We start from the raw sequence: 24,499 nt of genomic DNA, 5'->3' as shown, positions 1-24,499 counted from the left end.
AAACATTACTGACATTTTCAATTGCGCTGTTATAAATACAAAATGATTCCTTGTCTTCTAAAACGCAGGTAAAATTTTAAACTAATTACCACACTTTTAAAAATAATACTTACCAAGCTATAGGGCGTTACTAAAAAGTGTGATTTTTATGGATCTCCCAAGGTAAGCTACTAGCAAGAAAAGTCACTGCTTTGAGGGGGACGATCATTTTGTCTCAGCTGGTGCCTGGAGGCAGCTGGAGGGAGCCATCCTTTCCTCCTCTCTTGTGGACTTGCTGTTCTTTGCCCTTTGACCTGAATACCATCTAGTGTTGACCAGAGGTGCTCTCCTCTTGCCTGTTCACCGACACCTTTCTCAGCGATTCCTGCCCTCCTTCCTTCTCCACAAAAAAGCTCAGAGCCTGACCAAGCATATACTAAAAGTTCAGCTTCACCAGGAAAGACATGTTCATGGGCTTTCGGTGTGGGCTGAAGGTCTTGGCATAACTTCTATTATTAGCTGAAACTACTCTGTAGTTAATATAATAGTTTTTTTACATTGATAATTTTTTAATTTTAAGTCTAACCTCAATAATAAGGTTATTGATCACAAAGGCCAGGTATGTAGGTGAATGATAGAGTGGCTTCTAGGAAAAGCTAGGTGAAGAGAATAATATCCTAATTATTGGACTTTGAAAAAGCTCCCTCACACACATATATATATTTTTCCATATACTTTATTATTATTATTTTTTATTTCAGCATCATATATTTTTAAATTGTGACAATAACCGTATATTTTGGTAAGCAACAACTTACTCACATTAATAAGTCTTTGGATTTTACTGTTTGAACCTGTCTTGGTCAGAGGTGCTTTCCTGTTGGTAAACCACTGCCAGATAGCAGTGCTCTGGTGATTACTTAGGAGCTAGAGAAATCCTACCAGGAAAAGCCATAAAATCATTAGTTCCTTGGTTGTATTATTTTGGCATAGAGATGACTGATCAAATTTCAGCACTCTGTGCTCTATTCAAACTCCCTGTCTTTACAATAATCACACTATTTCCCTCTACTTTAAGGGAGGAACATCTGTTGTTGCTTCATTTGAAACCCTGGTGACTCATCACAGCTTAGAAAATAATGGACTTAAGCATTTTCTAGTATTTTTTATTCATAAATATTTGAAAAAACATTAGATATCAGATTGTGGGTAGAATATCAACTGAAGCCTTGCACCTCGCCCACAAATATTTCTGAAGCCAAGTGGGACTACACAAGAATCTTTGCAGACCTCCTTTGGCTGGTGGATCTATTAATTCTTCCTGGAAGGGCCTGTGTGCTGTCCCACTGTCCTGAGAAATGAGAAGCCACTACAAGAACCTGCAAGTCTCTGGAAAACAGCAAAAATTGTTAACCAGTCCAAATATCAGCTTTGGTCCCAAAATCACAAAACATACTGGAAAACAATGTATAATACAATGGTTATCAATGGATCAAAATTCTCCCTTCTCTTGTGCTTCTGCCTCAATAAAATTGTTTACTGCAGTAGTATTTTGCTATAGTTTTTTGATAAGTTTTTTTTAATAATTTTTAAATGGAAGGAAGCCTTTGAAAGAAAGCATTTCTTTAATAATAATCCATACTTTCGACCACTGATAAATCTTCTAAAAAATGTGTTCAAAATGAACGAAGACTGGTCAACTTTCATTTAGATTATGGTTAGTGTTTGTTTTCTTTAGCTAGTAAATAAGTAAGTTATTCAAAGTTCATTCTAACCTTTGGAAGTTTTTATCTCCTTATCATCTTCGTAAGAAAGCCGGTGACTCTAGGCGCCCCCCGGCCCCCGCGTCCCCACGCAGGCCGCCCCGCAGGCCCGCCCGCACTTACGAGGGAGCGGGAGCTCTGCCGCGAGGGCGGCAGGAACTGGCGCACGTTCGTGGGCGTTTCCTTCTCAATGGAATGTCGTCGCTGCGGCGGCTGCCGGCGCTCTGGCTGCGGGGTTGACGATATGGGCAAGAATTTTGGAGGCTCTAAAGATTTAACCAAATGAAATAAACTCTCTTACAAAATATACATCTTATATTTTGAATTTTCGAACAGAAAACACTTTGTCATTATGACAAACGCTGCCTTCAAAGGCGAAGTATTTGTTTCACGGGAGAGACATATTAAGACGGTAATGGTAATCCTTAGGAGGAGACTGAGGGTTGTCACTGAGGAATCGCTGCAGGATAAACTTGCTACAGAAATAGCAAAGAAAAAGGAAAAAATGTTCTGTGTTTTTAATATTCATTAAAATTCACACATAAAACAGCATAACTGTAGCCTCAGATTTGCACAAATGCCCCGTTACTTTACAGCGAATTTTACAATTATAAAATCTTAGTTATTACTTTAAAAACATGTAAAAATATGTATTCTGTGTGGCCAAAAATTCATACCAAATCATATCAAAATTCTCAAATGTATCCTCTTTTCTTACTCTCCTTTTTAAACCTAAGATATGGAAAACTCTTTCTATATATTTAGGTTGGTGCAAAAGTAATTGTGGTTTTGGACCATGAATTTTAAATCATCATTACTCGGTTCAAACACATCTTTATTAATCAAAATAGGAACCATTACAATCAACACATTTTTGCCAACAAGAAATAAGTTTGTTTATTCCTGTAGCATAAAAATCTGTGCTTTGGGATTCCACAAACTCTTGGAAAGCATTTTCTGCATCCTGCTGGTTGTGGAAGTGTTTTCGCTGCAAAAAGTTGTTGAGATGCTTGAAGAAGTGGCAGTCGGTTGGCGAGAGGTCAGGTGAATACGGCAGATGAGGCAAAACTTCGTAGCCCAATTTGTTCAACTTTTGAAGCGTTGGTTATGCGACCAGTCAGGTGTTGTCATGGAGAAGAACTGGGCCCTTTCTGTTGACCAATGCCGGATGCAGGCGTTGCAGTTTTCCGTGCATCTCATCAATATGCCAAGCATAGTTCTCGGACGTAACGGTGTCCTTGGGATTCAGAAAGCTGCAGTGGATCAGACCGGCAGCAGACCCCCAAACAGTGACCTTGAAGCAAGTTTGGCTTTGGAAAGTGCTTTGGAGCTTCTTCTCAGTCCATCCACTGAGCTGGTCATCGCTGGTTGTCATATAAAATCCACTTTTCGTCACATGTCACAATCCAATGAGAAATGGTTCGTTGTAGTTGCGTATGGTAAAAGAAGATGACACTTCAAAACAACGATTTTTTTGATTTTCGTCAGCTCATGAGGCGCCCACTTAGCGAGCTTTTTCACCTTTCCAATTTGCTTCAAATGCCTAATGACTATAGAATGGTTGACGATGAGTTCTTTGGCAACTTCTTGTGTAAATCAAAGAGGATCAGCTTCAATGATTAATCTTAATTGGTGGTTGTCAACTTCTGATGGCCGGCCACTGTGCTCCTCATCTTCAAGGCTCTCATATCCTTTGCAAACTTCTTGAACCACAATTGCACTGTATACATTTGTTAGCAGTTCCTAGGCCAAATGTGTTGTTTATGCTGTGAGTTGTCTCTGCTGCTTTATAACCCATTTTGAACTTGAATAAGAAAATGGCTCAAATTTGCTTTTTGTCTAACATCATTTCCATAGTCTAAAATAAACAGCAAGTAATAAGTCATTAGCAAAAAAACATAAAGCGAGAAACGTGCATTAAAATGATATATAACACAACCACATTTATTTAAGAATGTATTCCAATATCAAAGAGCAAATTTCAACAATGCTAAAAACCACAATTACTTTTGCACCAACCTAAATATTTATCAAGTTATTTTGGCCTTAGGTTTAAATTAAGCTGTATTTAAATTACAAAAACTAAATTTCAGCTTTGATGTAATATTGTACCATTGTTCTCCTCTGCCTAGTACTATTTTGAGACAGTGTTTAACAGAGGAATGTTTTAGTGCCTGAATGATTTTGGATTCACATTTTGAAAACATAAGGAGAACATTAGAAATAAATTATGCTGCCAGAGTTTTATTTAGTACTTCCTCCTACTCTATCTGCAAAGTAAAGCTGCTTCAATGGAGTGGGTGAGGACAGTGAGAGTCAACACAAAGTTAAATGTGATCCATCTATTTGGACTGTCCCACCAAGAGAAATCACTAAAGGAAAACAACGAACACAATCTCTACAGTCAAGAAAAGATACAGAAATCCATTATGTGATTTAATTAGGTCCCTATAATATTTAATGGGCCTGGCCAAATACCAATTACAGATAAGAACCAAAGCCAGCTCCTGTTGCTTTTTATATAATCTGTTTAAATAATCAAAATACTATTTAAAGAATTTAAACCACTAAAATCTCCATGAGTATGAGAGATCAAGCCAATATTCTAAGGTATCCTTAATATATAATTAATTAATTTTTAATCCTTCCTAATGATCTTGTAGATGAAGATGATTACTAAAAGCCTTTAGAAATCCCTTTAGATATCTGTGTTCGGAATCCATTGTCTGAAGAGTTATAGAAGTGTTTTCACTGTCTGTGTGTGTATGTGGATATGCGGGTGTGTGTGTCTGTGGGGGTGGGGTAGGGGGAGAAAGGGCAAGGAATGATAACAAATATGGCTGTCTAGGGCTTCTGGTTTAAATTTGGACAAGGAGGTAATTAATCTAAAAAAATATACACATACATACACATAGTTGACTTATTTCCTGTAAGTATTATCTATAAACACAAATGTGCCTGATCTGTTACCAGCTAAGAACCCGAGGCCTGGTTATCAGCTGGGCCTACCTTATGATGCCAACCTAGGAAAATAAAAGAATATTTCTTTTCCTGACCAGTGAAAAGCCACGGTTAGTTCTTTCTACCCAGAATGATCCCAGGGCACTTTGAGATCCCTGTTCTAGGTCGACTGTGTTTTGTAAGGTATCCAACTCTAGTTCTCTGCACCATGAATACTCACTCTTCCTGGCGGATGCCGGCTCCAATACCGCATCTTCAAGGAAGGAGGGAGACACGCTGCTGCTGCTGCTGGACGACTTGCGCAGAGTCTCCTCCTGAGAAAGCACAGGCAGAGAAACTGACTTCTTAGATAGACATCAGTGCTGTCATGCTACTTAATAACAGTTTACTGTTACACAGTTATTTTAACATGAGGCACCAAATTATAATGTCAAAGGTTCAAGGCAAGTTGAAGACAAACTAGAAGGGGTCTAAAATTAGGCAGTTCTGGGTTTGGGTCCTGGCTTTGTGACACTGAGCAAGTTTCTCATCTTAGTCTCATCAGTTATGAAAGAGGGTGTATAATACCACTTCTCCACAGGGTTATATGAAGGATTAAATGAGGTAATGAATTCAAAATGCTTAACACATTAACTGGAACATAATAAATGGTGGGTAATAGTATTAGGGGAAAATGTAACACATTTATAAAAGTAACAGACTACAAGCCCCAAGGGGGCAGATGCTGGGTCTGCTATGTTTATCACCCAGCACCAAACCCATCACTTAGTAAGTAATGAATTAATGTTTGTTGAATGAATGTGTGAAAACAAACATTTAATGAAATGTCATATGAGCCTAGAAAAATGTCTATGTTGTGCCAGATAAGGAATTTAAGTTACTGTTACCTGTGAGAAGAGACTTTACTTTGTTTTAGACTAAACCAAAATGAAGTACAATATTTATTCATAAAATATTTACTAAATATTAATTGACAGCAAATACATACAAACTAGAAAACAACTTGTAATTTCCGCTATAAGATCTATAGAATACTGCTAAATGTTTTTAAATACAGAAGGAAGAAAATTAGAAAACTATATTCATGCATGACAATGTGAGATAGTGAAAATTCTCTTTGACCTTCTACCTAAAGTGACTTTAAGAATTAGCCATTCACTAAACACTGGCCTCACCGAAAACCACGGCTGGAATCATTAGTTTCAAACAAGTTACAATACAAAGGATCTGGTCAAAGAATAAGAGGAAAAAAAAAAAAGGGTATAAACCACACAGTTCAAACAATTAAGGTTTGAACAATGACCTACACACTGTTGGGACTTACCACGAAGAACAAATCAAGCAATGTAAGCAAAGCCTCTATGTCAGATACAGTGTAGGTCACATAAATCTCCAAAAAAGCTAGCGAGCAATTAGAACAATCTCCTGTGTATGGAAGGTCAAAAGAAATAAAAGCCAAGAGTACTTCTTAGGAAAAGAAACAAAGGAGTCATATACAGTATTTCCCAAATAATTAGCTGATAAGATGGGTGCTACCCTGATTAAAATAGGAGGCATCATTCCCCATTCGTCTACTTCACACACATCAGCTTACCTTCCCTAGAAACATTTTAAAAATTTTGTTTATTTATTTATTTTTATTTTTTAAATTTATTTTTATTTAGTTTAGTCTCACTCTGTCACCCAGGCTGGAGTAAAGTGGTGTGATCATAGGTTACTGCAGCCTCTAACTCCTGGGCACAAGTGATCCTCCTGTCTCAGCCTCCCAAGTAGCTAGGGCTACAGGTACGTGCCACCACGCCGGCTAATCTTTAAAATTTTTTGTAGACATGGGCTCTCACTATGTTGCCCAGGTAAGTCTTGAACTCCTGGCCTCAAGTGATCCTCCCACCTCGGCCTCCCAAAGTGCTGGGATTACAGGCAGGAGCCACCACGCCTGGCCTCTAGTGAAACATTTTTAAAGCTAATTTATGTGTCGTTACCTTTGTTAGTGTTAAGGGAGAAACAAATCACGTTTCTTTATTCACAGGTGGGACCTAGTTATAAAGTTAAATTCTGTATAATAAAATTATTATACTGATTTCTATTAAAAAAACTATCTTTGAGAAAAAATTGCTCTGTACATAATTAAATCAGTCAGAATGAAGTCTTTTTTGAGCAAATGAAAAAGATCAATAATTTTATGACCACAAATGTTAAAATTCCAAAGACAACTGAAAATACAAGAAAGTGTAATGCTCTGCATTTGAAGCTGTGGAGTCAGGGCACACTACTACACTTCCAGAGCTGACATTTCTACCCAGCTAGAAGCACGTCAGCATTTGTGTGCCCCTCTCACCTTTACTTTGTATTTCATGTCCTTTTTACACACATGCTGACCTCCAAAACAAGGAGAGCCGTGGAGGGAAGCTCCACTGGAGGGGGGTTATTTTTCTATCTTTCAGACCTTAATCTTGATGAAGCCCTATAAAACCTCAAAGATGGATTTTCCCACCATCACTTCTGATCTTTAAAGTGACTAGTAATCCTAGCACTTTGGGGGGATTGCTTGAGGGCAGGAGTTCAAGACCAGCCTGAGCAAGAGCAAAACCCATCTTCCCCCCAAAATAGAAAAATTAGCTGGGCGTGGTGGTGTGTGCCTGTAGTCCCAGCTACTTGGGAGGCTGTGGCAGGAGGATCACTTGAGCCCAGAAGTTTGAGGTTGCAGTGAGCTGTGAAGATGTCACTGCACTCTAGCAGTGACAATGTGAGACCCTGTCTAAAAAAGAAAGAAAGAAAGAAAGAAAGAAAGAAAAAAAGAAAGAAAGAAAAGTGACATGACTATTCTATTTACTCAATGTTTGACGGCCTTGAAAATCTTGAAGAAGCAAAGCAACTTAATCAGGAGACCCAAATGAGCCAGCTCCACTCCAGTCAGTCAGAAGAACCTGGGTACATAACTTGGCATTCCTGAGCATCTTTTTTATCTAGAAAATGAAGTGGTTGGTTGGAATATTCTTCACAGCCTTCTCTAGGTCAAAAATGTAAATTGAAAGTAAGCATCTTTCCCGAATGTTCCTTTTCAAAGTAATACTAAAAATATGCAGATATGGTTCTAATGGAATTAAAATTTCAATTTAGGTGAATTTAAATGCAATATTCTAATTTTTTCCCTAATAATGCTAAATACTTTTATTTCACTCTTACAGACACAACTGAAGTAAAAGAAGGAAAGGGGCACATTCAGAGTACTAGATTTTTGGTACTTAGAAGTTGTACTCTCTATTTGAAAAGCATACACTTAAGATTGAAAAACAACACAAGCCCCTGACTTAAGCATTATGCAAGATACCCATGTAACCTCCTTAATATTTGTACCTCCTTAATATTTTGAAATAAAAAACAACAAAAGAAAATCACATAGTATATTCATTTTTAAAAATGCTTTTACAAAAAGGAAATATTAATAATTAAGGTTTGGCATTAGAATCTCATATATGTTGATTTATACAACGGACATATAGTATACTGAAATGTTATAGATACCAAGAATTGTTTTAAACTTTAAACTGCTCCCCAGAAGTTGTTGATGGTCCTCGGCTCCTGTATGCCCAGGACAGGCAGCTGCATGCAATTTTCCGAATGCCTGAAAACTAATCTTCTCAAGGATTTGTTTTTGCCCCAGAGGAATCTCAGAGACACCCAGAAGGAGAAACAGGGAACTTTCAGACGTCCGCTGTCCTAAGTGAAAGCTGTGTGCACACAGGTGGGTGCACATGTGTGGGGATGTGTGTGTGCAGACTCCTGCTTGCCCTCTCATGCCTAATCCTGTTCACTAATCTCTTTTTGCCTGTCTGAGGAATCCTGATGGGTCTCTGACATCTCTTCTGCGGCCTGGCCTGATCCCTGGAATCTGTTTCTGTGGTCTGAATGCAGTGACTGGCCCTGAACCGCCCCCCTCCCCCCGGCAGGCCTTCTCCAGTCACGCTGTGGCTGCAGGGAAGCCTCCTGCACTGCTGCTTTGCTCCCAGGCCGCTCTGCCACCTGATGCTGCCAGAAACACCTCAGAGGCTAGTCTGGACACCAGACTTACAGGAACAGAAATCTTCCTTTTCCCGAAAGAAGCTCTGGGAAGGCTCAGGCACAGCTCCGTTGCTCAGCTTTCCTACTGGAAGCTTTGATATGGCCACAATCAAAACTCATCTTTCATTAAAAAAAAAAAAAAAAAAAAGCTACTCAACATCGGTTAGCTGAGATTAAGATGAGCGAGAAACACTGAAGCTAGATTTCCAGGTATTGAAAAAAGGAATCACAGAAAAAGGCCTGGTGTGGGCTGGGCACGGTGGCTCACGCCTGTAATCCTAGCACTCTGGGAGGCCGAGGCAGGGAGATCTCAGGCATTCCAGACCAGCCTGAGCAGGAGCCAAACCCCGTCTCTACTAAAACTAGAAAAAAAATTAGCCAGTCAACTAAAAATAGAAACAAAAAATTAGCCGGACATGGAGGCTCCCGCCTGTAGTCCCAGCTACTTGGGAGGCTGAAGCAGGAGGATCACTTGAGCCCAGGAGTTTGAGGTTGCTGTGAGCTAGGCTGACGCCACGGCACTCACTCCAGCCTGGGCAACAAAGTGAGATTCTGTCTCAAAAAAAAAAAAAAAAAAGCCTGGTGTGGAGGGTCTAAGGTAATAGGGTTCTGTGCTAACACATTGTGTGGCTGGCTGAGTTTCTAACTTGGTCTTTACCTCTACTAAGGGCTGAGTTTTCCCACTGAAAAGTAATGATGCTGCACAAAATTTCTAAGACCTCTTCCAGTTGCAAATTAGAAAAGAAAAAATTTAGGCATTCTCATGTACTGCTTGTTAGAATACTAGCAAATTCATGACATACTTAGACTTTGGAGTTAGACAGACTTGGGTTTCAAATATGAATTTATCACTTATAAACTCTGAACTTAGACAACTGTTCTCTGTGTCTGTTTCCTTATCTTTATACAACAATCACAGCTATCATCTTGGGTCTTTTTGAAGACAAATTAATTTATATCTAAAGTCTAACACAGAGTTAGCTCAAAAAGTAGCCACTATAGCTTTCGTTAAGAAATATGGGCTGGGTGTGGTGCCTCATGCCTGTACTTCCAGAACTTTGGGAGGCTGAGGTGGGAGGATCACTTGAGGCCAGGAATTCAAGACCAACCTGGGCAACATAGCCAGACACTGTCTCTACATAAATAAAAAAATTAGTTGGGTGTGGTGGCATATGCCTGTAGTCCTAGCTACTTGGAAGGCCGAGGCAGGTGGAGCACTTGAGCCCTGGATTGCAGTGAGCTATGACTGGGCCCCTCCATCCCAGGCAATAGAGCGAGACCCTGCCTCTGGAAAAAAAAGAAATATGTATAAAAGCTATAAAAATGTACATTTTTTCACCTAGCAAATGCAGTTCTGGAAATATTCTGAGAAATAATCCAAAGCAAAAATATAACATAAGGATATTCAGAATAATATTGTTATTTATAATGGCAGAAAATTGGAAATAATCTAAATGTTAAAAACAGGGGACTGTGTAAATAAAATATGGTAAATTATTATGATGGAATACCACACAGATATCAGGCATCATGTTGGAAAAGGACATTTTTTTTTTTTTTGAGACAGAGTCTCACTCTGTTGCCTGGGCTAGAGTGCCGTGGCGTCAGCCTAGCTCACAGCAACCTCAAACTCCTGGGCTCAAGCAATCCTTCTGCCTCAGCCTCCAATTAGCTGGGACTACAGGCATGTGCCACCATGCCCGGCTAATTTTTTTCTATATATATTTTTAGCTGTCCAAATCATTTCTTTCTATATTTTTAGTAGAGACGGGGTCTTGCTCTTGCTCAGGCTGGTATTGAACTCCTGACCTCGAGCGATCCTCCCACCTCGGACTCCCAGAGTGCTAGGATTACAGGTGTGAGCCACCGCACCTGGCCTAGGAAAAGGACATTTAATCAGATGGGAAATGCTCATGATATTTTCTTAAGTAAAAAAAGGGTTAGTTCCAGTTCTGGCAAATGGCAGATTAGACAAACTATTTATTTCTAACCTCTATAGACAGGTGTAAGGTTTCTGGGTCGCTACCAATAGACAAGTTTAACAGCTAGAAACCACCAAAGCTTCCACCAATGGGGTGGTACTACCAGCCAGTGCCAATGAGTCAGTACCAGGGCATTGAGTTTAACAAGTAGAAACTTTCAAAAGACACCAATTCCAGCCTGCAGTGAATGCTTATTATGACTGTCGATTTAAAAGTATAAACTATTGGGTAAGTCCAAGTGAAAAAAATCAGTTTGCCAGTTTTCCAGCTGGAGTTCTAGCTTGACAGAAAGGGGAAAAATGCATTAAACCACAAATTTTGAGAATTAAAAAGCAAGTAAGCACCTCACAGTTCTTAAAATAAGAAGGAGTTTTTCTTTTTGTGTAAAACAGTTAAGCTTGTAATTGTAAATAATTCATCAGTATCATTCTATTTCATAAGAACATTTGATCTCAATAACATATTGACTGACTATAAGGAAATTCAGAACTAAATAAGGATTAAATAGCAAACTATTCATTGTGGTAATTTATACCTAACTTTAAGTTAAACCTCAAAGACAGCAATGAGTAATAGGAAATTTCTGGTGGACAATGTCATCAAATAAAAACTGTTCGTACAGGAGCGCACAGGTGCTATCCCAGAAAAGGAGAAGGCAAAGAGGCCCATGCAAGAAGCAGCAGAGGCAAGTGGACTCTACTGGTGAGAAGCTTGGTGTCAGCTGGGTGCCGTCACTTAGTTGTGGGACACTTCCTCTTCAAATGAAAAAGGAATTTCCCATTGCTCTCTGAAGCCTTCAGGGAGGCCCTGAAAGACAGGGTGGTGGCAGGTGGGTGAGGCTCTAGTCCCCACCTCTACTTCTAGTTGACTAACACTGTACTTCTGTGTGAGTGTGGGGTGAAGAAAAAATTGTGGTACTTAAAAAAATATTTGGAAGCCACTCATTAAATAGGAGGAAGAGAGAAAAAATGGGGAAGTAGGTGATAAAATTGAGAGGAAGGAAGAAAGAGTAAGATCAGCCTTTTTTGAGACTTCCCTTTATTTGATCTCTACTGCCTTCCACAGCCCCGAGTCTTCCCTTGGCCTTTGCTCCCAGTGCAACCTCAGCCAGGAATTCAAGTCAGCAGAGTCAACAGATGCCAGATGTGGAGTAAGGAAGAGAGATGTGAGTAAGACTTCACTTCCTGCTCAGGAAAGCACGGGCCAGAAGGGGGGAAATATGTGAACATGCCATGGCATGGCAAGGCTCGTATCACAGGACAAAATGGGGAGCCCTCCACCTGTCTTTTACACTCATTCTACCACCTCAGTCCTACCCCTTCCTTGTGGCTTCTCTAGAACCTCCCAGTTCTTGTAGCGTCCAGTCATTGACTAAACTGACCTCTGCAGTCTCTGAACTTCTGTGGTGTCTAGTCACACATGACACAGCCTAGAACAGTGCCTGGCAGACACTGTGCTCACTACATTTGTAATGGTTCTTAGGCACATGCTTTTTATTTCCTATTTAAATTACAAACAACTACAGGGCAAAGACTGCTGTATTTCTGTCTCTATCTTTAGTACCCACTGAAGGCATTCAACAAATACTTGACTGGAAAAATGGAGTGGCACTGGGGAAAAAAAGAAGTCGGTGAAAAGAACAAATAGGAGAAGAGTTAGAATATATTAAAAAGTAGGGAACAAAAAATTACTATAAAATGTGAATGGAGAAAGTATGTGTAACGTGATACGGGATGTATCTAACAGTACTTGTATTTGTGGCCATTTATAAGAGACAAATATGACCAGAGATAAATCAATCTTGGTTTAGGAGTTCCCTGATATCAAGAATTAATAAATGTAGGGAAAAGAATACCTATCCATTCATTCAGAAAAGGTAGAATTTCACAACATCTTTTCCAGTTTCATACCTCTGGGGTAGAACTGCCAAATTTCAGAACTGGAAGAGATCTGAAGATGATGGAACTCACTCCCCTCCTCAGATGGAGGATGTGCTGAAGGCTGACAAGGTGACGTGCCCATTCCAATGCCTTGTCCACATACCCTAGGCTGGACCCAAGGTAGGTGCCACGTGGAGAACCGTCTCCACTTATTCACACTGTAAGGAAACCTGATTTGGGGGTTTCCAGGTACTTCATGCATGTCTACATAAATGTCGGTTAATTGTCTGGCTTTACAACAGACATTCTTTGGAGCTGGATTTAACCAGTTGATAGATAATCTGAAAGCAGCTAATTGAGAGCATTTTAGGTTGAACACAACTAATCTACCACTATTAAATTACAGCTTTATTTCATCAATAGAAACTATTAAAAACTTTGATTAATACAAAGCTTAAATTTGAAACAGTTGTTTAAAAATAAAGACTTCTGTTTATATGTCTTTTCTAAATGCTAAAGTTTGAACATATTTAGAAGTTTTAGGCCGGGCGCGGTGGCTCACGCCTGTAATCCTAGCACGCTGGGAGGCCGAGGTGGGCGGATCGTTTGAGCTCAGGAGTTCGAGACCAGCCTGAGCAAGAGCGAGACCCCATCTCTACTAAAAATAGAAAGAAATTATATGGACAGCTAAAAATATATATAGAAAAAATTAGCCGGGCATGGTGGTGCATGCCTATAGTCCCAACTACTCGGGAGGCTGAGACAGGAGGATCCCTTGAGCCCAGGAGTTTGAGGTTGCTGTGAGCTAGGCTGATGCCACGGCAGTCACTCTAGCCTGGGCAACAAAGTGAGACTCTGTCTCAAAAATAAATAAATAAATAAATAAACAAATTAGAAGTTTTAAAATTTTTTTAAAAAAGGAACATAAAGCATTCCCACATTTAATACCTTTGACTAGTCTTTCCTTAGGACTTAAAAACATCAATTTTAAATTGAAGAGTAAGGGAGGAATATGCTTATTTCAAGGCCCTCGTTTAAGATCATTCACTTTGTTACATAATCTTTGAGATTTCTATTACCCCTGACTCAAGAACTGTGATTCACCCATGCTTAAACCAGCAACTAGTGACAAAGGTCAGCAGTAGCTGGAACCCAGCTCTAATGTTTCTCTTGTCAGCACCTTCTTGCTTGTGTAATATTCTAATTGATGATGGGCATCTGAGTGAACATGGCCCCCTCTGGTAAAGAACAACGTGCCTAGCAAATCATCTCAACATTTGGATTTGGGGCATTAACACTGTGTCTTCAAAAATGGACCACAAAGAAGGCTGTAGAGGCTGCAAATTTATCTGATTGTGGCCTGGTGCAAAGTCTTGCCTCAGGAGGTAATGCAGGACCAGGAAGGAAGGTATGTAGGCCCAGGGGGTGTAGGAAGGTGAACTCCTGGGAGCTGCACATCAGTACTGCCCAACAGAACTCTCTGTGAGGGGACCTTCAGCTGTACTGTCCCTATGGTGGCCCCTAGCCACGGGTGGCTCCTGAGCACTTGAGCACTGTAAGAAACTGAGTTCTTCATTTATTTAATTTTAAGTGTTAAGTGCTCTAGTGTAACAGAGGATGAGTGGGTGATTACAGAATCATAAGGAAGGGGTCCTAACGGGGTAGTGGTGTCAGGGAAGACTTCCTGAGAGAAAGTGAGGCAGTACTGACTCTTATAAGGATATGGAGGGCAGACTGCAGAGATGGCTAAGCATAGAGCTGAGCAGCTATGGACCGTGCAGAAAGAATGAATATACCGCACATGCTGCGGTATAAACCACAGGACAGCAAGGTTGTGAAATCAGACCAGAGGTGACAGCAGGTGTGTGATCAGGGGACATGAACTTGATCCTGTGTGTGACAGGGAGGCCTCCAAAGGTTTTAAGCAGGAGTGACATGATTCTGGTGGTGTGTGCAAGATGGAATTTGGGAAGCCAAGAAGAAGAAAATCAGACTGATGAGACAGCAAGAGAGTGAGACTGACTGAAGTCAGTTAGGAATAGGGACATTTCTTTATTGTTCCTAAGGTTTGAAAAACCTTTAGTAGCAAAATTGTTATTTCTGGTATTGCTTGGACTGGGGGTGGAGACCCAGGAGGGGAGAGTTAATAATTCCTTAGATTCTACCTTGGATGAATATGGGGAGGATGGAGCCAGCAACTAAGATGATGAAAGGATGAGATGCTGTTTGTGTGTGTGTCTGTTTGTGTAATTGGTTTGGCAAGTAGGTGAGGGAGAAGGGAGGGAAGAAGGTAATTTCATTTTACATAAGTTGATTTTGAAGAACAGGCGGTGGAGATCCAGCAGGCAAGGATACATACAATATTGACACCCCTTGACAGAGGTTGGAGAGAGAGGAGGGAAGCGTCAGCACATAGGTGGATGTTGCAATCAGCAAGGATGTGAGATCCCCCCTGCCGCCCCCCCTGAAGAGCAGTAGGTAAAGGACAAAATCTGGGAACATCATTAGAGTTTTCTTGTTGGAGCTTGTGCATCACCATTACTATTACAGAAAGAACATCCTAAGTGTGGGTGTGTGTGTATGTGTGTATATTTTAGAGGGAGAACAGTTTATGGAAATTTGTTTTTCTTGACTTTATTTTTCCTTCTCCAAACAAAGCGGAAGATATTAAGGTAATATAAGCTTGAAAACTGATTTATTTTAACTGAACTTATACTTTAAGACTATATCGAAAATTCAATATTTATTTTATAAACTACAGCACTATATTGGTCTTTACTGATAACAGTAAGTAATCTACCATTTCATTTCCTGTTAACCAAATTAATTTTAATGCTAGCTTTATTGACTGAAAACATCGGAAGAAATTAAGCAACAATGGAAGTAACATAATTAGTAAACTGGGTCAGAAAACGTTAAGCACCCTGGACTTGGAGTCGAGACGTGTTAACAGGGGCCTCACCTCCGACTCTGAGCTGTCCAGTTCAGCCAAGGTTGGGGCTTTGAGGAGCTTCTTCCGCTGCACAGGCACCTGTTGTGCTGCACTTAACCCATTTTCTTTTGTTTGTGATGTTAAACCTCCATTCACCACAGATGATTCCACAACATTCTTTGGAGATTCAGGGGTAGTTACATCTGGGAAAAGAAAGGCAAAAGCTTAGCTTTTCTGCAGCCAACAAAGGTAACTGGTGTTGGAAGCACACACCAGGTGACAAGGCATTTCCATGTCACACAAATACGACACAGAGCCTTGATACATTAACACCTTGCCTGTGTATAGGAAACATTTTTTTTGTTAGATATTAATTGTCAGATTCAATTAAAGGGAACTATAAAATGAATAATTAGATATTCACTTCGTAGATTAGAATTCAGAGTTGGAAAAAATCCTACAGATAACTAAGACTTCTTTATTTTCCAGATGAAGAAACAGAGGCTCAATGAAGCAAGTTTTGCTTTATAGCCTCTAAGGATCTAAGCTTTATCAGGTATATGGCTGTAAGATTTGAAAATGTTTTGGCTTAAAAATCAAAATAGCTAATAGTCTATATTCATATAAACATATTTAATATGAACAGAAAGAGGCTGGGATGCATTTCCTGTGATAGATCTGATTTAAATTGTTAAGACCTCAAATTTGGAGGGGAAGGCAATACAACAAATGAAAGAAAACGAGGCAGTCTACAGTATAGTATGATGCAGATTGGTTGGGTCTCTACTGCCAGTTGTTCAACTCTGAGCAAGCTGCCTGATCTCTGTTTCTTCACCTGTAATAATAGACGTGGTCTTGTGGTGCGGATTAAATGGATTGATTAATAACTGCATATAAAATACTGTGCCCATTACAGGCAGCACACAGTAAGTGTTAGCAATTACTAACACTGCTTTTGATCCCCACTTTTGAGTAAGTAAACCAAGGCTCTGACTGATTTGGCCAGAGCTGCAAGGTAGGTATTGTGCCAGAGCTGATGTGGGGATCCTAACGGACTGATTCTAAAGGCCTGCTTTTTGGTACTACAGCCTGGAATCCTCCACCGAAAGTGGAACTCATTTTCTTTAGTACTTCAGATGAAAAGTTAAACATGGACTAAATTTAATAGCTATAAAATTAGGGTATTTAAAAGTGAAGAAAAGCAGTCACTGCAAAATTTACTTTATAGACTTGCACAATGAACTGCTCTTTGCACACGGACAGTCTGTGAAGCTCCTGTAGTTGGGGTAAAGGGCACTCTAAGTACTAAACTAAAAAAGACAGGATTAATGCTCCTTTAGGAAGGGAAAGTATTGCAACAGAAGTTATTATAAAATACAGGAATGTTCTATTTATAGTAGGTTTCCCCCCACCCAACAAATGATATTTACATGTCTGAAGCCTAAGCGGTAGAGTTCCAGGAAACATTCAGTATATAAGTGTGTTCTAGTACAGCTTTCCTTGGCATTATTTAAAAGAACCATGCAAATTATTTCTTACTACAAATGATATATATCTTATTTAATATTTATAATTTCTGCTTATTTTAAGAGATTGATAAGGTCAGAGAACATGCCCCTGTGAACTTAAAGAAATGGGTTGAAAAAGAAAGAATGAAAGGAAAAGAAAGGGAAAGGAAACAAAAGAGAAGACAGGAAGAGGGAAAGAAAGAAGGAAGACAGCTGTCTATTAATCATTTATCATTTTAGGCAAAATTTTTAACAGACAACTTGACAACACACATATTTATTTTATTATTACCGTTCTACGTATTAAGTAGCTAGAATAAATAAATGATTGGTGGTGGTGAGGAGTGCTGAAAGGGACAAAAGGGGAAAAGCAACAAGGTTTTATACAAATTATAAAGGTTAAAATCTTTAAATAAATCTTTGAAAAGGAGATATAAGAAAAAATATCTTAGAAAAGTATTTTTCAAGTTTTCCAGAAAACAAAAGAGGAAGTAACTGGGCTAACCGATTAATTCCTATTCAAGAAAAAAGGTAGTTAAGGGTTTAAATATGGTCTTAAAGAGTATATTCTTAAAAATCTTCTTCTACAGTATACTTTATACTTTTCCTATAGAATTATTCATATTGTTGTAGTAATCATCCAAGAGAAAGCACAAATAGTTGAAATGCACACCTTTCACCTTTCTTAGCTACTCACAGTCCAAGAGAGGTTCCCACTGTTGACCTGGTAGCAGCTCACTCCCCAAATTGGAGGTACAGTAATGAGAGGAACACAGCCAGCTTCCCATGCTACCAAGCCAGAGTTTCCCTACAGGAGGCACTGTATTCATAATACAGGCAGTGCAGAGAGGAAGACTGAAACAGTTTTAATGGTTATATATCTCAATATGTTGCAGAAAAAATATAACTGCTATATTAGACTCATGATTTTATGGATGCTATTGCTTAAGAAATTTTTAATTCATTTATGGTAGATTAAAAATTTTAAATAGTACTGATGGCATTTAAGGCTGTCAAAAATCATAAAGATGGCTTGTGAACTGAAGTTTAGGGAACACTGTCTTTTTTTTTTTTTTGAGACAGAGTCTTGCTCTGTTGCCCAAGCTAGAGTGCCATGGCATCGGCCTAGCTCACAGCAACCTCAAACTCCTGGGCTCAAGCAATCCTCCTGCCTCAGCCTCCCATGTAGCTGGGACTACAGCCATGTGCTACCATACCCGGCTCATTTTTCTATATATTATTAGTTGTCCAGCTGGTTTCTTTCTGTTTTTAGTAGAGATGGGGTCTCGCTCTTGCTCAGGCTGGTCTCCAACTCCTGACCTCAAGCGATCCATCCGCCTCGGCCTCCCAGAGTGCTAGGATTACAGGCATGAGCCACCACGCCCGGCCGGGAACACTGTCAAATGATGGTGGCTGCCTTGAGTTCATTTCATACTCAATGCAAGAGATTTGAGAAATTGTCCCATAGTTCTCTAATTGCCTGAACCCTGTGCTATGAGATTGATAACTGTCATTTTAGCTCATTGACTGAAACTACTGAAATAAAATGTACTAAATTTAAAACTTTGAGAAAAATAGAATTAATGAAAAATAGTAAACAGGAAGGTTTCAGGATGATCTCCATACATAGCACTAAATATTATTTATGATTTTATCTCTTATTACATATTTGTGAAAGACTTGTTGAATATATATGTGTATCGTGTGTGTGTGTGTGTGTGTATTTTTGAGACAAGGTCTGGCTCTGTCACCCAGGCTGGAGTGCAGTGGTGTAATCAGAGATCACTGTAACCTCAAACTCCTGAGCTTAAGTGATCCTCCCGCCTCAGCCTCTGGAGTGGCTGGGGCTACAGGTGGGTGCCACAATACCTGGCTAATATTTTTAAATATTTTTGTAGAGACAGGGTCTCCCTGTGTTGCCCAGACTGGTCTCAAACTCCTGGCCACAATCAATCCTTCTGCCTCGGCCTCCCAAAGTGCTGGGATTATAGGTGTGAGATACCATACCGGGCCTCAGTTGAACATATTTTTAAGCAGTTTGATTACTTATATTTTTATGTTTAAATGGATAAATCCTTCTTCTTTTTTTTTTTTTGAGACAGAGTCTCACTCTGTTGCCCGGGCTAGAGTGCTGTGGCGTTAGCCTAGCTCACAAGCTCACAGCAACCTCAAACTCCTGGGCTCAAGCAATCCTTCTGCCTCAGCCTCCCGGGTAGCTGGGACTACAGGCATGCGCCACCATGCCCAGCTAATTTTTTCTATATATTTTAGTTGTTTGGCTAATTTCTTTCTATTTTTAGTAGAGACGGGGTCTCGCTCTTGCTCAGGCTGGTCTCGAACTCCTGAGCTCTAACAATCCACCCGCCTCAGCCTTCCAAAGTACTAGGATTACAGGCGTGAGCCACCGCATCAGGCGGATAAATCCTTCTTATTACTTCAATGAATCAAATAAGAAAAACCCAACACTTGGATAGGCTTTGTATTTCTTCTTTATAAGATACCCTTTGTTGAGAAAAAACTGGTGATATTTATTTGTAAGCAAAATATGTAAAATGTGAAATATTTAGATATGGCTTTAGAAAGCACAAACTTTAGGTTCAGAATCTAAAATGCATACTCATGATATTAAGTACTTTATGTAATAACTCTATGTGTGTATGCTGCCTTATTTAGTGGGAGGAATGTGACAATACAGATTATATAGTTAATATTTGCATAGGAAAAATAAATTATACTTACCATAAGTGATATTGAATGGATTAAGATTTTCACTAAGAATTAATATTTCTAAGATATACTTAAGCAGCAAAATATACTTCATTATATCTTATTCTACACTTAAGTTCAGAGTTATTATCTAGACTACATGTTTAAAATGTTTACTCATCAGTTTTTTCATTTTCCAACTCAGAAACTACACTCCTATCTTTGCATTTAAGTTATAAGAATAAATCAATATTTTCCATTTATAATTTGGGACATTTTAATTAATAGTCAAAATGCAACAATGAAAAACAAAAGTAGCACAAGAAATAAAGAATGAAGCACTTGGAAATCATGAAGTACACTAAGGCACAAAATAAATTATAGCAAATAACATGCAGTGAAACCAGATAAAAATTCTTTGCTACTCTTTTACACCCAAGAGCTTTCTTCCCAACACAGGAGCTATCATATATCCTATAAGAACACAGAACACACTTATCTATAAGCTGTGTGAGCATGCATACTGTCTAGATCAGCCACGTGTGCCTAATTTATGAGAGCCAATAGTCAGTGTGTTTAAGTAGCCAACCATTCTCTTACAGTCCAACTGATGGAAACACCTTTAGTAGATATTCAGAAGAGAGAGAATCTGTGATGGACATTGCCAGCCTTTGGAGATTAGTAGTAACACATATGTTCCAAAATGTTTCTGAGTTTATTTTCCAGACCAAATTTTTTACAAGGTCACTCTGCAAATAGTTGATAAAATAAAAATTGCCAAATGCATAAAGAAAATAGAAAAAGCTCTTCAGTGATCAGTCAAAAATAGTAAGTGAAGACTGTAAAATAGTAGAGTCATGCCTGAGATCTACAAAAATAAGAAAATTTAAAAACAATTGGGAACTAGTTTTGTAGCTGGAAGATAATCAGTAAATACTCATATATAGAATATGATATTAGAACCTTCTGGCTCTTTTAAATATGAATTTTTATGTAACAAATGCCAACAATTCTCTGTCTCTTCAGAGGCATTCCATGGCATTTAATAGAAAATTCTGGAAGAAAATATTAGTGCCAACATCTTATCTCATTTTATATTCAAAACAGCATCTTCCAAAATTAAAAATTCTAATATGCAAACTATTTTATTGGGGTTAAGTTGGCTTTGAAAATTCACACATACATATTAAAAGGGGGCTGGGCCAGGCACAGTGGCTCATGCCTGTAATCCTAGCACTCTGGGAGGTTGAAGTGGGAGGATCTCTTGAGCCCAGGAGTTTGAGGTTGCCATGAGCTAGGCTGACTCCACAGCACTCTAGCCTGGATAAGGAAGGCTGATTTTGCAGATCAAATTTAGTCATTAATAGTTACTCATTTCACTATTAATCTCTGACTATTTAATAGAAGGGGTCTATGCTTGTACTACAAACCCAGGGCACATAATTATATATTACAACCCAAGCCATTAAGATGCTCTTGTATTTTTATACTTGTAAGCAGCATTTGGTCATTCATGGCTTGGCTCTGTGTACTGAGCACAATGATACAAAAGATGGCTCCTGCCCATCAACTGAGGTGCTGCAGTCATCTGAAATAGATAATCATTTTGAATTTAGCTACTTATATAACTAAATGCTTTAGAGAATAGGAAGTAGGAGTGTCAAAACTTTGTTTCTTAAAGTTTTTTCTATTTTCTTAAGGAAAAGGGCTGTTTTAGGCTTGAACATCATTGCTTTAGAAGAGCCCAGGGGAGTGCCAGCTACCGTAAGGATGGGCACCATATTCTATAACCATGAGTTCTTCCACAATCCCCTACGAGGCAACAGGTTTACCGTAGTTTTACATATTTCTTAAGTATATTGTTTTCAAATAAGAAGAGTGTTTTATTTTACTGACCACAGCTTAGAAGCAGCCTTTTAATTTTCTTTTTGACATGTTTGAACAAACAAATGAATGAAATGTACTGACAGAAACCACAAAACCCACGTCAGGTGTGAAAGCGCTTTTTTTTTTTTTTACCTGACAAGTCAAAACTGTAAGATATGCTAAGTGGCCGCATTGCTGAAAGAAAGAAAACAAACAACAAAAAGAAAATAATTCAGCTGTTAGAATATATGGGGAGGAAAAAAAAAGGGGGACAGATTAAAGAAGACCATTAGTGGCACATTTCAGACTCTAAGGCAGAAGTTAGTAAATAAAAATCTGAAATACAATTCAAGAGTAAGAGTCTTAGATTCAATTACATCACTAAGACTCGAAATGGAGTACCAATAAAAAGAAAAAATAGCTTTTTAAAGAACAAGTTAAAAATGAAAGCATGGTAAAGACAAACATTTTAAAGAATCACACAGTAGAATTTTTGACTTAAATATAAAATAGATCAAAAGAAAAGACAGTTATGTTTTAAAACATGATTTTAGGGAACATATAAAATCTTTAAAATTTTAGAATAAATGTGTCCAATAATTTTTGTCAGGATGAGAATTCGGTTTTCTAAATAAAGAAGTATTTTAGAAAAAAATCAGGAATTAGCAGCATCACAATGTGCCAATAAACTCTATTGTAGGCAGTATACCCTGGTAGTTTAAAGAGTGGCCAGACTATCTGAGTTTGAATCTCAGCTCTGCCACTTACTAGCAGTGTGACCCTGGGTAAGTTACTTAACCTCTCTGTGCTTAAGTTACTTCATTTGTAAAATGGGCATAATGGTACCTAACTCATGAGATTGTTATAAAGATTAAATGACTTCATATAAAAAAGCTGTTTAGAATCGTGCTTGGCACATAGTAAAAGTTCAATACAGTAGCGTCCTCTTATCCTCAGTTTTGCTTTCCCTGGTCTCAGTTACTGGTGGTCCAAAAATAATAAATGGAAAATTTCAGAAATAAACAATTCCTAAGTTTTAAATTGCATGCCTTCTGAGTATAATTTTTCCTTTTTATTATTATTGTTGTTAATCTTTTACTATGCCTAATTTATAAATTAAATTTTATCATAAGTATGTATGTACAGAAAAAAAACAGCATATCTAGGGTTCGGTACTATCTGTGATTTCAGGCATCTACTGGAGGTCTTGGGATATAACTCCTTCGTTTTTTTTTTTTTTTTGAGACAGAGTCTCACTCTGTTGCCCGGGCTAGAGTACCCTGGCATCAGCCTCGCTCACAGCAACCTCAAACTCCTGGGCTCAAGCAATCCTCCTGCCTCAGCCTCCTGAGTAGCTGGGACTACAGGCATGCGCCACCATGCCCAGCTAGTTTTTTTCTATATATATTTTTAGTTGTCCAGATAATTTCTTTCTATTTTTTTAAGTAGAGACAGGGTCTTGCTCTTGCTCAGGCTGGTCTCGAACTCGAGCTCAAATGATCCGCTCACCTCGGCTTCCCAGAGTGCTAGGATTACAGGCGTGAGCCACTGCGCCCAGCTACTCCCTTGGATAAGAGGGGACTACTGTAATTATCATTTCTTAAGAATAAAATTATTATTTCTTTCCTGTTGAAACCGTTTATTTTTAAAATATAATAAAAACCACTAAATTGTATACTTTAAATGAGTGAATTTTAGGGTATGTAAATACCATAAAGCTCAATAAAGGGGTTAAAAAAGGCTGTTGCAAAGATTTCATGAATTTGGGTATTCATAACAGTGAGAATTATCTATTTTCACTATAGTCCAAAACTCTTACCAGTACCTCAATAATGAGGCATCAAAGAGAAAACATCTTTTCTGTGACCTATGCTCAACCTTCCCATTATTGTTTAGAAACTGCCATATTAAACACTGAAGCACAGCACTTCAGATACGCAGCTGGTCATGCCTCCTTCCCTCCTCCATAAAGCACAGTCTTCTTTCCCCATTTCAAAAACCAAATCCACCAGGAAGATTTTCCAAATTTACTGAAGCCAAAGTAACATCTCTCTGAATATTTTTTGTTATATTCTTTTTTCCATTCTTCTAAATTTTCTTCATATAAACAAGGCAGGATAATTTGAGAAATTAATTATTTGTCCTTGAAATTTTTTTGTCACCCTATTTCACAAAGTTGGCACCTTAGGTGAAACTTTGTTGTCACCAAAGACAACCTTGCCTTCCTGACTTTGGATTTCTGGAAGCCTGAGGTCCCAGTGAGGACTGTGCCCAGGAGGGACAAAAGGCACCTTTGTGGTCAGAGAAGGACACAACTGCAGGTCAACAGTGGGTTTGCAAGTACAGGTTTATCAGACAGAACATCTCCCCAGCTGATGTTTTCCAGGGAAACAGCCTCTGGAGATCTAATACCCCAATTTAATGAAATGTAATTATCTCTCAATTTGTATTTTAGCAGATTTTTTTTTTTTTTTTTGAGACAGAGTCTCACTCTGTTGCCCAGGCTAGAGTGCCGTGGCGTCAGCCTAGCTCACAGCAACCTCCAACTCCTGGGCTCAAGCAATCCTCCTGCCTCAGTCTCCTGAGTAGCTGGGACAACAGGCACACACCACCATGTCCAGCTAATTTTTTCCATATATCTTTAGTTGTCCAGCTAATTTCTTTCTACTTTTAGTAGAGACCGGGTCTCGCTCTTGCTCAGGCTGGTCTCGAACTCCTGAGCTGAAAGGATCCACCCGCCTCGGCCTCCCAGAGTGCTAGGATTACAGGAATGAGACACTGTGCCCGGCCGTTAGCAGATTTTTAAAAGGAACAATTTATATTTACAACCCCAAAGCTCAATATAGTATTTTAAAAAAAA

General features: G+C 38.9%; 1 protein-coding gene across 3 annotated transcripts in view; it reads right to left on the bottom strand.

The window, feature by feature from the left end:
- SPIRE1 (spire type actin nucleation factor 1) overlaps positions 1-24,499 on the bottom strand; it is a 184,907-nt gene that overhangs the window by 10,643 nt on the left and 149,765 nt on the right. For 2 of the 3 annotated variants that reach the window (XM_069468296.1, XM_069468297.1), the window contains 3 exons: positions 15,590-15,762; positions 4,924-5,017; positions 1,866-2,008 (listed from right to left, as the gene is read on the bottom strand). In XM_069468296.1, the coding sequence (XP_069324397.1) occupies positions 1,866-2,008; positions 4,924-5,017; positions 15,590-15,762 (410 nt within the window). Of the gene's footprint in view, positions 1-1,865; positions 2,009-4,923; positions 5,018-15,589; positions 15,763-21,792; positions 21,835-24,499 lie in introns of all 3 variants that reach the window. The other variant, XM_069468295.1, reaches the window with a different exon arrangement.

This window comes from Eulemur rufifrons, chromosome 5, assembly GCF_041146395.1.
Source record: "Eulemur rufifrons isolate Redbay chromosome 5, OSU_ERuf_1, whole genome shotgun sequence".
NCBI lineage: Eukaryota > Metazoa > Chordata > Mammalia > Primates > Lemuridae > Eulemur > Eulemur rufifrons.
Note: the sequence above shows the minus strand (reverse complement) of the source record. Positions and strands in the feature narration are given on the sequence as shown.